The 13,866-nt window shown below is 36.4% G+C and overlaps 1 protein-coding gene across 1 annotated transcript in view; it reads right to left on the bottom strand.

The window, feature by feature from the left end:
• uba7 (ubiquitin-like modifier activating enzyme 7) overlaps positions 1–10,360 on the bottom strand; it is a 48,590-nt gene extending 38,230 nt beyond the window's left edge. Inside the window, exons 1-12 of the mRNA XM_028447816.1 lie at positions 10,185–10,360; positions 9,896–10,064; positions 6,748–6,882; positions 5,085–5,191; positions 4,705–4,795; positions 4,389–4,521; positions 3,752–3,849; positions 3,519–3,668; positions 3,262–3,426; positions 1,342–1,446; positions 1,116–1,196; positions 570–725 (exon numbers count right to left, since the gene is read on the bottom strand). Coding sequence (XP_028303617.1) covers positions 570–725; positions 1,116–1,196; positions 1,342–1,446; positions 3,262–3,426; positions 3,519–3,668; positions 3,752–3,849; positions 4,389–4,521; positions 4,705–4,795; positions 5,085–5,191; positions 6,748–6,882; positions 9,896–10,064; positions 10,185–10,231 — 1,437 coding nt within the window. The 5' untranslated portion in view covers positions 10,232–10,360. The remainder of the gene's footprint in view (positions 1–569; positions 726–1,115; positions 1,197–1,341; positions 1,447–3,261; positions 3,427–3,518; positions 3,669–3,751; positions 3,850–4,388; positions 4,522–4,704; positions 4,796–5,084; positions 5,192–6,747; positions 6,883–9,895; positions 10,065–10,184) is intronic.
• Positions 10,361–13,866: the final 3,506 nt, after the last annotated feature.

Genomic DNA, 13,866 nt, shown 5'->3' with positions numbered 1-13,866 from the left:
CCCACTTCTGTCCCTCGTTGCATAACCCATCATACTGCTCACACTGCTTCACACCATTTACACTGATGTCCACCCCATATATATATATATATAGTTTTTCCTGCAGTCTGTGTCTTCTCCTCGCCCTCTTTTCTGTTTCAGGTGTCTTGATGCTGGAGCTGGCGGTTCCTGATCGATGGTTCGCGACTCAACTAGTCTGGGACACTCAGATGGACTATCCTTCTATCCTATTCTGTTTGCCCTTCTGATCACTAACCCCAACCAGTCGAAGCGGATAGCTGCCACCTCTGAACCTGGTTCCGCTGGAGATTTCTTCCTATAAAAAACAAGGGAGTTTTTTTCTTCCCACTGTTGCTAAATGCTTGTTCATGTGGATCTTGTTGGGTTCTGTCTTTCTTACTATGGACTCTATATTTTGTTCAGCGCTTTGAGATGACTTTGTTGTATTTATATAAATAAAGTTGAATTGAATTGAATTGAATGCTGTCCCAGTTGTAACTGGAAACAGAAACTAAACACCTGTGTCCTGTGACAGTAGGTTGGAGATGTTGCACTGTGATGTTTCTCACCCCAATGTCCTGAGACCTGAACAGGAACTGTCGATTCAAGTTGGATTTTTCAATAAAATCCATGTCAGTCACTGTAATCTTCCCATCTTCTCCAGCACCAAGACCAACAAGGGCAAAGTTTTTCAGCAGCTCACAGCCGATGGCGCCCGCTCCAACCTTCCAAGAAAGCAATGAGTGATAAAAAATCATTATTCAGTTTTGAATGTCTTGTATGTGTCATTATGTTTTACTTTCCAATGCGTTGTGTGCAGTTTAATTATAATAATAGAAAAAAATATACTGTTTTATCTCAAAAACCCATGTAAAGGCTGCAAAGAGTGCAGGAAAACATCACCGAACAGGAAACAGAGAGGTGCTCTGCACTGTTAGATGACCCTCAGACAAAAAGGTCAGTACTGTCAGGAAATACCACCACAATCCCACCCATTTCCTGCATGTAATATCATTAACACCAGATAAAATCAATGGTAAACACAGCCTGAGTTCCTGCACAACAGAGCAGAGAGAGAGCGCCCTCTCCCGGACAAACATCATATTTCTCCTTACCACAAAATAATTCTGCATCATCAGCTTTTCTTGAAAGTCTGAGCCAAACACAGCGATCTGTCCATCATAGCGGCTGCTTTTCTGTCAAAGAGAAAATGAACCATGGGTAAACTACAGAAAAGTCATTCAGATTATTTCACTGCTTGGTTAAACGCAGTCATCACGGTAGTTTTTTGTTTTTAATATATATATATATATATATATATACAGTATATGTATAACATACTGGCAAAAATGAGCTTGGTGCCGCTTGATCCTTGTCTTCAGGGAGGCATTCAAGTGCATCAAAATACATCCACTGCTGAAGAGGTGTAAATTTTCCAGAACACGCCTACAGGATGCAGAAGCACAACAGAAACAGTTCAGTCCAAAACTAATATTTATGAATGCAGTGTTTAATTAAAACAGTCTGTTTTTGTCCATATTTATATTTTATGTTTTCTCATTTTATAATATAATAATCCTATAAGTGTTTTCTGTGGTTTGAGGAGTGGTAAGGGTGAGTTTTAAGGGTTGATGGTCTGTTTCATGTATACGACATGAGTTTTGGTCGTATACATTAAACTGTGAAAGTATGAGTACTGTAATTGAGTCATGTACTTTTTGAGTATATTTCTAAATCAGTAATTATCAAAAGACGTAAAGTTCATCACATTTCTACACCCAACCGTTACTGAGTAAATTGTTATTTTTGGTTTTAAAATGATCAATCATTGTGAAACTACAAAAAAATGAAATGACCAGACAACAGTCAAATGCATCATAGCCGCCCAATCAGATTAAACGTAATGCAGGATTGAATGGAGGTTTGAGTCCATAAATGCAGACATACTCAGAACATGATAATTTTATATATTTAGAATTTAATTCATTGGTGTTATTTATTTATTTTTTTTTTTAAATTTACATTTTGATAAAGCTTTTATTATATACAGATATCTTTGTGGAAAATAAATTAAGTTCCAATTGTGCAAGGTTTGGTTTCTTCCTTTTTAAAGAGTAACTTAATCCTAGTCCCACGCTTCACATTTTAGTATTTTAATTAGCATTTTAAGTATTTTACTTTTACATATTTAGTTGTAAAATGTCAGTTACTGACCTCTAAGGGTTGAACGCCGGCTATTACAACTGAATTTTGCTAAAATGGATTATTTGGATTACTGTGAATCACCAACTTTACTGTTGGCCCCGCCCCTCCTATAAAAGTTGAGAGGAGGGAGGAGGGTTTCTTCCAATCACAGTCTTCAGTGAACATTGACAGCCTAAATGTGGAAGTCCTCTCTTCAGCGGTTATGTTTTTGATTCTGCACTAATCAGAGGGTTCATCAAGCTTTGTGTGTATGTACAGACACATCATGTGTGTATTCCTGTCTGTCTCTGTGCGTGCGTGAACGTCTTATAGCTGTGTACGTGAGGTGGTGGGAGAGTAGGGCTGTAAGGCTGTGTGTGAGCTTCATGTCGTGATTGTGTGTGCCTGTAGTTGTAGTGACACATCACAGTTGTGAACTCACTGTGTGTGTACAGACACATCATTGTTTGTATTACCGTCTGTCTCTGTGCATAGTGCTGCAAGAGTAATGCCTATAATCAAGGCCTTTTTCAAGCCCCCCCCCCTTGGCAGGTCAGCAGAAAGCAGGGGTTTAGTTACTCTTTAAGTTTATATATGAGATATTTACTGTATGCAAGGGAACCGTGGCAAGATTTATTACCAAAAATAAACGTGGGGGGGAAAAATAACTAGTGACTTTTATTTTGAGTACTATTTAATTGAACTATTTTTTACTTGACTATGTATGACTTACTTGTACTTGTACTTGAGTACAATTTAAATCGAGCAACAGTACTTCTATTGAGTAGAATATATCAGTGCTCTTTACACCTCTGCCGAATACTCCCGACTCATCACACTGCGATTTGTGACACCTGTGGAATGTAGCCACTCAAGAAGCGAGCTGATTGACAAACAAGTAATGCTGCGTTCCAGGTGGTCATCTAAGATTATCGGAACCCACCACACATAGTATGATTTATACTGTTCTATGTCTGATTTCTGTATCTACATGTGTGGGGTCTGCAACAAATCCTTGTGTGTTCATCATCCTGCTTTACTGAAGCCTAAATCGGCGCTTTTGGTTTTTGGCCTTACCTTAATAACTTCCTGTGCAGCTACGCTTCCTATAAAAGCATTCACAGGAGCCAAATCACCTCGGGCTGTGTAGGACAAGCTTCGCACCACAGCTTCATCCAGTTGTTCCAGCTGTGCCACTTTATTTAGTTCTCTCACAGCAGCAAGCAGAGAATCTGCATCTGACTGTAAAAATGACCAAAAATGAGAAAAAAAAAAAGCCAAACCAGTGAACTGTGACAATAACCACTGAGTAAGAAACACTTGGAGGAACACACCTGACACCAGCACTGAGGGAGTCGCTGTTGGGTCTTGACAAAGCCATGGAGGGCTTGAAAAGCCAAGTGTAAGGTCTTGTGTCGTCTTTCTTTTCCCCAGTCATTCATTACCAGTAGGCTATGATCCTGCAAAGCTTCACGAAGAGGTTTCTGGAAAAATGTGTCAGGTGATGTTATCATTAATAGATTAAATATGATATTATTGCATGTAAAAAAATCTTAGGTTGACTCACAAACTCAAACATGACGGGCTGTTTGACTTCAGTTGCTACTCCACCACGAATATAGTCAGAAAAGCTGGAGGTGTCGTTAATGCTGAAGGAGTAAGGGCCTGTTGGTAGAGGTAGAAAATGTTTTGCGTTGATGCAGATACAGATTATCTCCCACTTTCGGTATAATGGAACAGATGTTTCAAGAAAATATTCTATTTTCTTTCAGCTAATGTTTTTCTGTATATATAATCATACACACAAGAAAAAAGAAATTTGACAACAATGTAAAATGGGCGTCTTCATCCCAAGGCGATTCTTGTCTACATTTTAGTTTCTGTTTTCTTCCTTTTCTTTCACATATCAACTGATTTTTTGATCATAATCATCCCTCTGATGATCTCATTCAGAGACAATGAGAAGAAAGCTTTATTAACGAAAGGAAAAAGCTAAATCAAAAACAGGTCTATATCTACTTTAAGATACTCCAAATAATGCTTTTGTAATTTCTTTTGACAAAGGTGAAAGGAGGTATAAAATTAGACAGAGGAAGTTCAGTGCAGTCTAGCACAGCACAACAAAGGAAGAGTGTGCAAGAAATGCAACAGAAATGTAAAGTGAAACTAAAAGTTAAAAGTTAAGCTGATAAAGCAACACAGACCACAGACATTGATCTCCACAGGTTGGCTGTTGTTCAGTTCTGTCATGCCTTGCACTTCAGAGAAGACAACTTTTGAGCCTTTGTTGAGTCCATGCTTTTTGTCATCGGTGCAGATCACCAGCCCAGGATTTTCCTGAAGTAAAATCAGACTTTAGAACATAATACTGGGAGAATCTGAAGTTTTCCCATCATGACAAATTACATACAAAAGACAAAAAAAAAGAAAACTTGTCTAATCCGCAGTATGAAAAAGATTGAATAATTGGCAACATGTTTGAATTAAGTCATAGATTCCTGTGTAGCATGAAACAAGTACCTTTGAAATGTGTTGAATCATCACTGATGCAGGTGTCACTCCATCACTGTCCAAGACTTCAAAACACTCCCCGAAGTCACAGAACAACTGCCTGCAAAGAAACCAAGTATACACCATTTATAATATAAATTTACACTGCTATGCAGATGATACACAGCTTTATTTGTCAATGAAATCAGATGAAACTGAGCAGTAACTTTCTAGTTCTTAACCAGGACAAAACCAAAATGATTTTATTTGGTTCAAAACACCTCCAAGACAAACTATCAGAGCAAATATCCCCCCCCCCCCCCCCCCCCCCCCCCCCCCCCCCCCCCAAGTATTCACCATTTGTGCACTTTGTGTCTCTATTTCTACCATTTCTGTCACCGTGCACTCACCCACAGAGTCCTTTGGTGTCTGCTACAATAAACTGAATCCCACGGGAGTGACAAAGCTCACCAAAACGCTTCTGATCATCCAGCGAGGAGTTAGTGAGAACCACAACCTGGAAGTCCCAGCAAATATAGAATCACTGTTTTATATGTTCATCAGGCAAAAATTTTGTTTGACATTGAAAACAATAGTTTATCATTTTATAAGGAATAATTTAAGCTTAAATCTGGGTTTATTAATCTTAGAGAACACTGCAAATGCTTGTTAGATAAAGAAAGGGTCCCTCCCAATATCACTTTCATGCACTTTCACTTTCAGTAAGATACAGGCAGAAAGGCAGATTACATGTTAATATGATATATAATTAATTTATTGTTTCTTTAAGACACAGCCAAATATACACTGACATAAAATAGTTCAAACCAGTCAGATACGTAATGTACGTCATTTGTATTGCTTTAAATCAGCAGTAAAGGTCATCTTTAATTAACTGTAACAACTGATCGTTTGATTTCTAAATGTAAAAACCATCTAATTAAAGATTAATGTTAGATATAAACTTTTGAATTTCTGCCTGGCTCAAGTAAAATGTGTGCATGTTTGTATCAGTTCCTCCTTGATGTGCGATAGCGAATGTTTTGACTGTGACAATCAGAAATCTTAAGTCTTAAGTAACACAACAAAAGAAGACACATGGCAGAAGCCATGGTCCAGGCCAAAGGGTGGAGGGACGAGATAACAGCTACTGTGCAAAATGCTGAAAGATACATTCTAGGCTGGAGCAGGGGTGGACTGGCCATCTGGCTTACTGGGCATTGTCCCAGTGGGCCGTCGACACAAATAAGACGGGTCGGGTCTGTTAGGTGTTTTGTTTTTTGACGAGAGAGTGGAGGAAGACATGGTAACAGGTGGTCAAAAATAGTCCAAAAGTGGCAAAAACGTGGCAAGAAAAGAGTGAAAAGTGACTATAATGGGCCAAAAGCAGTCAAGAGTGGCCAAAAAATGGGCAAATAAAGAGGAACCAGGTGGTATGTAATGGCAAAGGGTAGCTTTAATGAGCAAAATGTGACAAACAATAGTGAAAAGGGGCAAAAATATGGAACAAAATGTATGGAAAAAAGGCAACAAGTGCTATTTATTGGGCAAAAGTTACCTTATTAGAATGAAAAGTGGCCAAAAAAATTAAAGAAAGATAAGTGATCAATAAGTGTCGAAATGAACTTGCTAAAATGGACAAAAAAAATTGATATTCATTGGCAAAAGGTAGTTTGTGTCTGTAAATAGTGTCAGAGATTTATGAAAAGGGGCCAAAATTGGACAAAGTAAGTTGCAAAATTGCCAAAATAAACAAGTAAAAAGGGGTTAAAAAGTATCCCCATTTTAAGGGTTTCTGGGGGAATAATAATTAAAATCAGTTAATAAACAATTGACTGATTCAAGCAAAACAAAACCTCTGACTGTCTCTGATGCTTCTCAGATTAGAACGACGACAGAGTAACTTTGCTCTATTCTAACACATGGTATTATCTAATATAAATCTCAATAAATTATTAGCAGGATTTCTGCTGTATGAGTTAATGTGTGATAATGTATCATTGTTAATGCTACTGGGACCACATGAAGGAATTTAAACTTGCTTTCATTCTGAAGCATTAAAACACAAAATACCTGAAATTGCAGCAGAAAGTCTGTATCCAGTGGCTGAGTGTAAGCCAACACCTGCACGTGAGGGTTTAATGCAGTCAGCTGCTGAAGTGAACACAAGGCTCGATTCTGACCAAGATGGCACTCCTTCAGGAAAAACTGACAGGGAAAGAATAAACGCAACAAATGCACATCAGTAATAGAATTATGACCAGTGACAAATTGGCTGTTATTTTTTTATTTTTATTTTTATTTATTTATTCAGTTTATTTCCGACATGGTTACATTCACTTTTTTTTTTTTTTTAAATTTTTTTTTTTTTTTATTTTGTACATGCCGAAAAAGGAGACGAGAGAAGCAGTTTGCTTATCTGGGTCCCGTCCCCTGTTTTACCATCGCAAATTTACATGGGTTTACATGTCTCTCTGGTCAAACATTCTTGAGTTGTTCTGAACAGTCCTTTTTTGTGTATTCTCATCTGTAGTCAGTGTTGTCTTTTTTTTAAATTTTTTTTTATTCCTCCTCCTCTCTATCGTTGTTCGTGTTGGCCTTGTTCCCTGCCAGACGTCGTTAGCATTCCTCCAGTGCAAGAATAGTTCCTCTTTCGAAGGTGTTTGGAAGTTTTTTTCCCTTTTCATCCATAGTGTCACCACTCGGGAATGTCTCTTTTGGACACAAGTTTGCAGCTTGTTTTGTCTCTACATCAAGGTTAATCCAGCTGTTGTTAGTTCTATTGGCAGTGTTGTATTTTCCACTGTTAGATTTAACTTGTATAAACACATTATTATATCTTAGTTCATAAGCAAGGTAGTAATTTTATTGTACAGGAAAATGTGTTTCTAACTGCACATATGACAATAAACATTGGTATCCACATTTAATTCAGTCTCCATAAAATAATCACAGTCTGAGTTTTGTTTCCAGTGTTTATATAGATCTGGGTCCATATCCATGATTACCATCAGTAATGTTGTTGTTTAGGTGGATCCTTCGTATTTTCCCAAGTTGTCCATCGTTTTGATGAGAACTGGTTTTCCGTCTTCTTCTTCCAGGATGTAAATCCTGCAGTTTTTTGACCACGTCTTCACAATCTTTCCTCCTTTTTTTATTTGGCGTGCCTTCCATGCAATGCTTGCATTTTGTTTCGTCAGGTTTTCATTAATAAAAACCTTCGTTTCCTTCAGCTTTCTTCCTTGCTTCAGTAGTTCTGCTTTGAATTTCATATTCGTGAAGGTTATTTTTACAGTTCTGTTATCATTTTTCTTTGGCAGGAGATGGCAGGAGTTGATGTTGTCAGGGTTCAGGACAATGTTCTTCGACTCCAGGTAGTCAATGACCTGTTGTTCAATCGATTTTGTTTCTTCGTCACTCGCGTAACTCCTGGGTTTTATCTTTAGGCCTGTGATGATGACATCTTTCTCTCTTTCCTTTTGTTCCAGCTGTTCAACCCTGGCGTTCAACAATTTTATCTCTTCAGCATTTCTTTCATTCTTTTCTTTCAGTACCTTTGCTTCGCTTTGTAGGTTTTCCAGTGAGTTTTCCAGCGTCTTTTCCAACGACTTTATCTCGGCAGATAGGTTTCGTAGACCCTCGCGTATCATCTCCTTGACCTCTTCCAAACCCGAATTGGGTTCTGAAGGGCCTCCCTACGGTTTTTTCAGCATTTTCCTTCAGTCTTGGGCCCAATTTTTCAGGCTGTTCAGCTGTAGCCAGCTGTAGCCAAGGTCGTGTTATCGGAGCGAATGAAAACACGTCTGCTCTCTCCAAAGACCAGAGATTTCTGATCTTATCATATTTTAAGTGTTGATGTGCTAGAAGCAGTGAGGTTAATGATATAGCAGCATGAGGAACATAACAGACGAGCATTAACCTAAGAGGAAGATATAGAAGATGATACAGAGTTCTCGATATGATAGAGAATAATGGGCTCATGATAATGATGACATTCAATATTTTTGGGAAAGGAAGAAAGACCCCCCAAAAAACTGTTGTAAAAAATAACCTTACTTTTATTTGACATCGTTGGGTATGACTTTTTCATCTCAATAGGAACATAAAACATAATATGGATGAGATACCAATCTGACATATATACCTGAGTCAAATTTCATAAAGATCGATCAATTACAAACTGAGATATGAATTTTTGACAATGATGAGAGATTTTACAATTTTGGAAAGTGATCGAGAATCAGTAAATTGATCCGCATCCTCTCAAAATATAATGGAATAAGTACTGTACTATATCTTTGGTTTAAATTTGGTCAAAATCTGTTCAGTACTTTTGAGGTAATCCTATTAACAGACAAAAAAAAAAATATAAAAATAAATAAATACATTTTTAAAAACACCAGTGAAAACATTACATCCTTGGCTCTATTGGTAATACGTTTATTTAAGGAGTTTTAGGATGAAAAATATATTTACAAATATTAACAAATAATCATGGGCGAAAGTAATGGATCACAAGTACTCACGTTACTGTGATTGAGTTGCTTTTATGTGTACTTCTACTTTTTTTGAGTATATTTCCAAATCTGTAATCTCACTTGTACTTAAGTGCGTTTTAAAAAAGACGTGAAGTCATTAGTTACATTTCTACACCCAAACATTACTGAGTAAATTATCATTCTTTTGTGATATTAACATTGAACATAATCCATATGTTCTTAGTTGTGCCATTTCTGATCAAAGCCCACCCACTTTCTTGGGTTCAGGTTGGTACGTTGTTACCCACAGTTTTAGAATTCATAAATGTAACTATACTCGGAGCCTGAGAATGTTTTTCTGTCTTTCTTTTTTTTTTTTTTTAATTGAATTCATTGGTGTTATTTTATTTGAAACCTAATTCTGCATTTTTGACAAACCTCTTATTTTAGACAGATGCATTTGTGGGGAAAAAAAATAAATAAAAAATAAAGAAGTTCCAATGGAGCAAAATTTGGTCCCTTCTTTTTTAAGTGTATGACATACTTGTACTTGAGTACAATTTCAATCAAGTAACAGTACTTCTACTTGAGTAGGTTATATATCAGTGCTCTTTACACCTCTGCTTTTGTGAAAATGAAATTGAAAGTATGTTTCTCCTTGGATGATTAAATATACTGTAAGTAGTAGTGTAAAACATTAAAGTGAGACATGATGAATGAAAAGAAGTTGCTTATCTCAGCACCTGTGAGGACAGGTCGGTCCACTGAGTGTGTTGGTCATCCTGGACAGTAACAGACCTGACTCCAGACAGGATCACATCTTTAGCTATCTCCACTCCCAGGCCTCTCATCCCTGCCACCAACACATTAGCTGTGCTCATCCGACCCATGGCCTCATGGCCCAGGACATACCTGTGGAGACACCACACTGAGCCTCAGCACTACAAACACATCATTATTTATTTACTACAAACACATCATTATTTATTTACTACAAACACATCATTAAACAAACAGGATGATGTAACTTACAACTGTCTGGAATAAAAGCCTTCATCGATTCCCACAGCTCCTGACATGTTGTTATTGTTGTTGTTCAGTTTGTTAGAAGTAACTTAAAAGACGTTCAGTCAAACACCAAAGGAAGCACTGTGAGAGCAGGAATGAAAGAAAGAAGAATGAAAGGGCAAGTTGTGCAACTATTTCACTTTCGTTTCAGGTTGTTTTGGCTTCAATACAGCATTAGAAAAAAAAAAAGAAAAAAAGAAGAAAAAAAAAAAAAAATTGCTCCACGTGACCACTAGGTGGAGACTCTGCACAAGCAGCAATAATGACATCAAAGTTTGATGTAGTTTTACTCATAGTCTTTTAACTGAAATATAATGTCGTTTTAGTCAAAATTCAGTCATCGGGGCTATTTTAGTTAGAGTCTAGCTTTAGTCAACTAAATGACATTAAGATTTTAGTACCCTTACAAAAAAGAAATGTATTTAAGTGTGCTTAGAGTATACTTATGTTGAACAAAAAATGTTAAAGTATACTTTCAGTTTAAATTGTATGTACTTATCAGAAATACACTTAAAAGCGCATCACTTTAGTATACTTGCAGTACACTGAATTGTACACATTAAAGCAGTGCTTCTCAAATGGGGGTACGTGTACCCCTAGGGGTCCGCGATGGAAGGAGAGAGAGAGAGAGAGAGAGAGAGAGAGAGACTTTAAATAAAGTGTCACTCTTGGTAACACTAAGTCAGAGTTTTTCACCCTTGGGTTGGGGCCCCATGTGGGGTCACCTGGAGTTTAAATGGGGTCACCTGAAGTTTCTAAAAAAAATAAAATAGTAATAATATAACTGTATTTCTATACTTTCACTTAGAAATATGAACTAAAATACAAAAAAAAAAAAAGATCTGAGCTCAAACATGATCAAAAACTAATTCTAGAAAGAAAAAAAAAGATGTGTCTTATCACTCGTTCATTACATCATTATACTCTATATAGTTTTTAAAAAATAGTTATCTATGCATAGCCACTGCATTAAAGTACAAGTATATTTACTTCATACTTGTATTCAAACTTTTGATATTTTGATATACTTATCAGAAGTAAATGTATTTAAATGACCTTTACATATATGCAGCTTGTGTATGTGCAGATTTCAGTGATTGCAGCCTAATAAATACCTGCAGTAGTTTTACCTTTTATCAACTTGATATGGAAAAGTATTAATGTTTGTAAATACACACACAAAAATTTGATTTTATTGTCCCTTAAAGAAAAAAAAAAAAACATGTCGGCGGCGAAAATTATGACGTAAGTTTTAAGTTGAGAAAATGAACACTGTAAGTTACTATCAGGTCAGTTCTGCTCAAAAACAACATATTATGACAGACAGATAGCAGGGGGAGCTCTAAAAATAAAAGCTCAAAGTGACCTCAAACCTATTAGTATGTATGGCAACGGCGATATCTAAGCACTGAGTGACAGAATCTTCACTTCAAATTTTCTTGTGTTTCTGACCAATTTGTATTTAATTTAGGGACATTTTGTTGAATAATTTGAAAGTTGCAGGATTTCAGAAAAAACGAGTTCTTTTAACAATTTCTGATTACAAATTACTGCCATCATGTCATATAAGCATGGGCAAACTATGCGTTTCTTTTAATTTATGTATTTGGAGGGACTGGGATGACTAAAATGTAATGATTTAGTCATTTGCACATAGAATCATGTTATCTCTGTCATTTTTACTTTCTTTTGTGGGCCGAACAGATGCTCGAAAGGACCGGATTTGGCCCCCGGACCTTGAGTTTGAGGCATGCTTGAAACTAAATGAGATGACGCCCTTTGATTTGATATGTCATTTTATATCCGAACCACAGAAGGTCTTGAACAAACCCGATCCAGCTTCAATTTTATACTAATGTCACACATTTCAGTGAGTTCCTTTGCACTGAGCCCACATAAAATCTGAGACATTAGTTCCAGTTTTCAGTGTGTAGATGTGACTGTGTCAGAGGTAGTAGCTGAACTTTGGATTCAGTGGTAGATGTTTAACCTTTTGGCTCATAATGCAACTATTTGGCAACGATGACTTTGATATTTGAAAGGTGATTATGACTAATACCACCTTGGTTCAGGGATCAATTGCCATAAATGGACTATATATGGTCTCCTGCCCTGAGGCCACACACTTTCCCCTCATTTCCTGTCCTGCAGTGGAAAAAGATGGTCTGGCCCAGGACAGAAAACAAAACATTCCTCTCATAACTTCACCACTAGATTATCAAGTGTAACGTCATTTCTCACCCGAAAGTTATGTATTTTTGTCAAAAAGCCAGCAGGCTGTTGGCCAATGGAGACAACTTTTTAAATCTTGTAAACAGTAGAAGTAGTTTTTTGTTGTTGTTGTTTTAACAACACATTGAGAAGGAAAAACCTCAGATACTTGTTTTTGCCAGATTTCGCAACTACTTCTCCGCACTTCCTTGTTGCGGGTGCGGTTTTAAGGGACAGGACACGTTGAGGTAATATATGAGTAAAGTTCACCGGAATTATGCCACACTTTTCCGGTTCCTCTGGGAAAAAAAAAAAAAAAAAAAAAAACATTTAACCCATTTTTACCCCCGGATTATGGAGCTTTGACCTTAGTCCTTTGGGTCAGTCCGTTTGAATTCAGTGGTAGAGAATAAAAACAAAAATTACAAATAAAGAATACATTAAGAATTTAAAAAAAAAAAAAAAATGCTATACACAATCTCTTTTTTGCACATATGTTTTTTTTTTATTTGCTCTTACCTACCTGTATATTTATCTTTGTCTTTTATTTATCTTTGAATCCTCTATTTGTGGAACCAAAGGTATTTTAATCAATGTATGGCTTGGTTGTTACATTCTTGTTTAATGAGTGAGTCCTTTCTCCAATCAAACCAAATATAGCAAAGGGGGAAAAAGCTTTTATTGAGTGGCCTAGTTTAACATTTAATAAATATCTGAATTGTAATATACTATAACATTTGTTTCTGTTTAGGCTTTAGAAATCTCAGTTTCAAGTATTTAAGTTTATATTTATATGGAAATCTTATAATATCCAAGATTGGATGCACCAGAAAAGAGTTTTTTCTGTCTGTATGTGGGGTGAAAGTATGGAACATCCTGGATTCACAATAAAAGCAATGTATTCAGAGTTTCAAGTCACTTCATAAACATATGGTCTGGTCACAGTACAGTGAAGATGGAGCTTAATGCAACTAATAGGCCGATTACATCTATGGCTAGTGTTGTCTTTATATGCAAATTGAATTGAATGGAATTTATTACCATTGTTGGTATTTCACATTGTATCTTTATATATCTTAAGTTCCTGATTATTTGTTAGTCAGGTTTTTCACCCCATCCTGTTTAGTACTTATTGTGTATTTCTAGAATTCCAAACAGTCAGAAGCAACATGATGAAAATTGTATGATAAGGAATGTGATTAAATAAGTCTTTCTTCCACTTCATTTTGAGCAGACATATTATTGCAATTGTGTACATGGATCTTGTATATTATTTTGAACATTTCTGATTGTTTTTCTCTATTGGAGTTTCCTTTTACACAAAGAGTTCTTTCATTTATTTCTTTTGTTTCATTTTGTCCCTGCTCGAAAAAAAAATAAATAAATAAATAAAATAAAATGAAATCATTAGTTCACCACCAATAATTAACCAAGC

The sequence above is a fragment of the Gouania willdenowi genome, chromosome 5, assembly GCF_900634775.1.
Source record: "Gouania willdenowi chromosome 5, fGouWil2.1, whole genome shotgun sequence".
Lineage (NCBI taxonomy): Eukaryota > Metazoa > Chordata > Actinopteri > Blenniiformes > Gobiesocidae > Gouania > Gouania willdenowi.
Note: the sequence above shows the minus strand (reverse complement) of the source record. Positions and strands in the feature narration are given on the sequence as shown.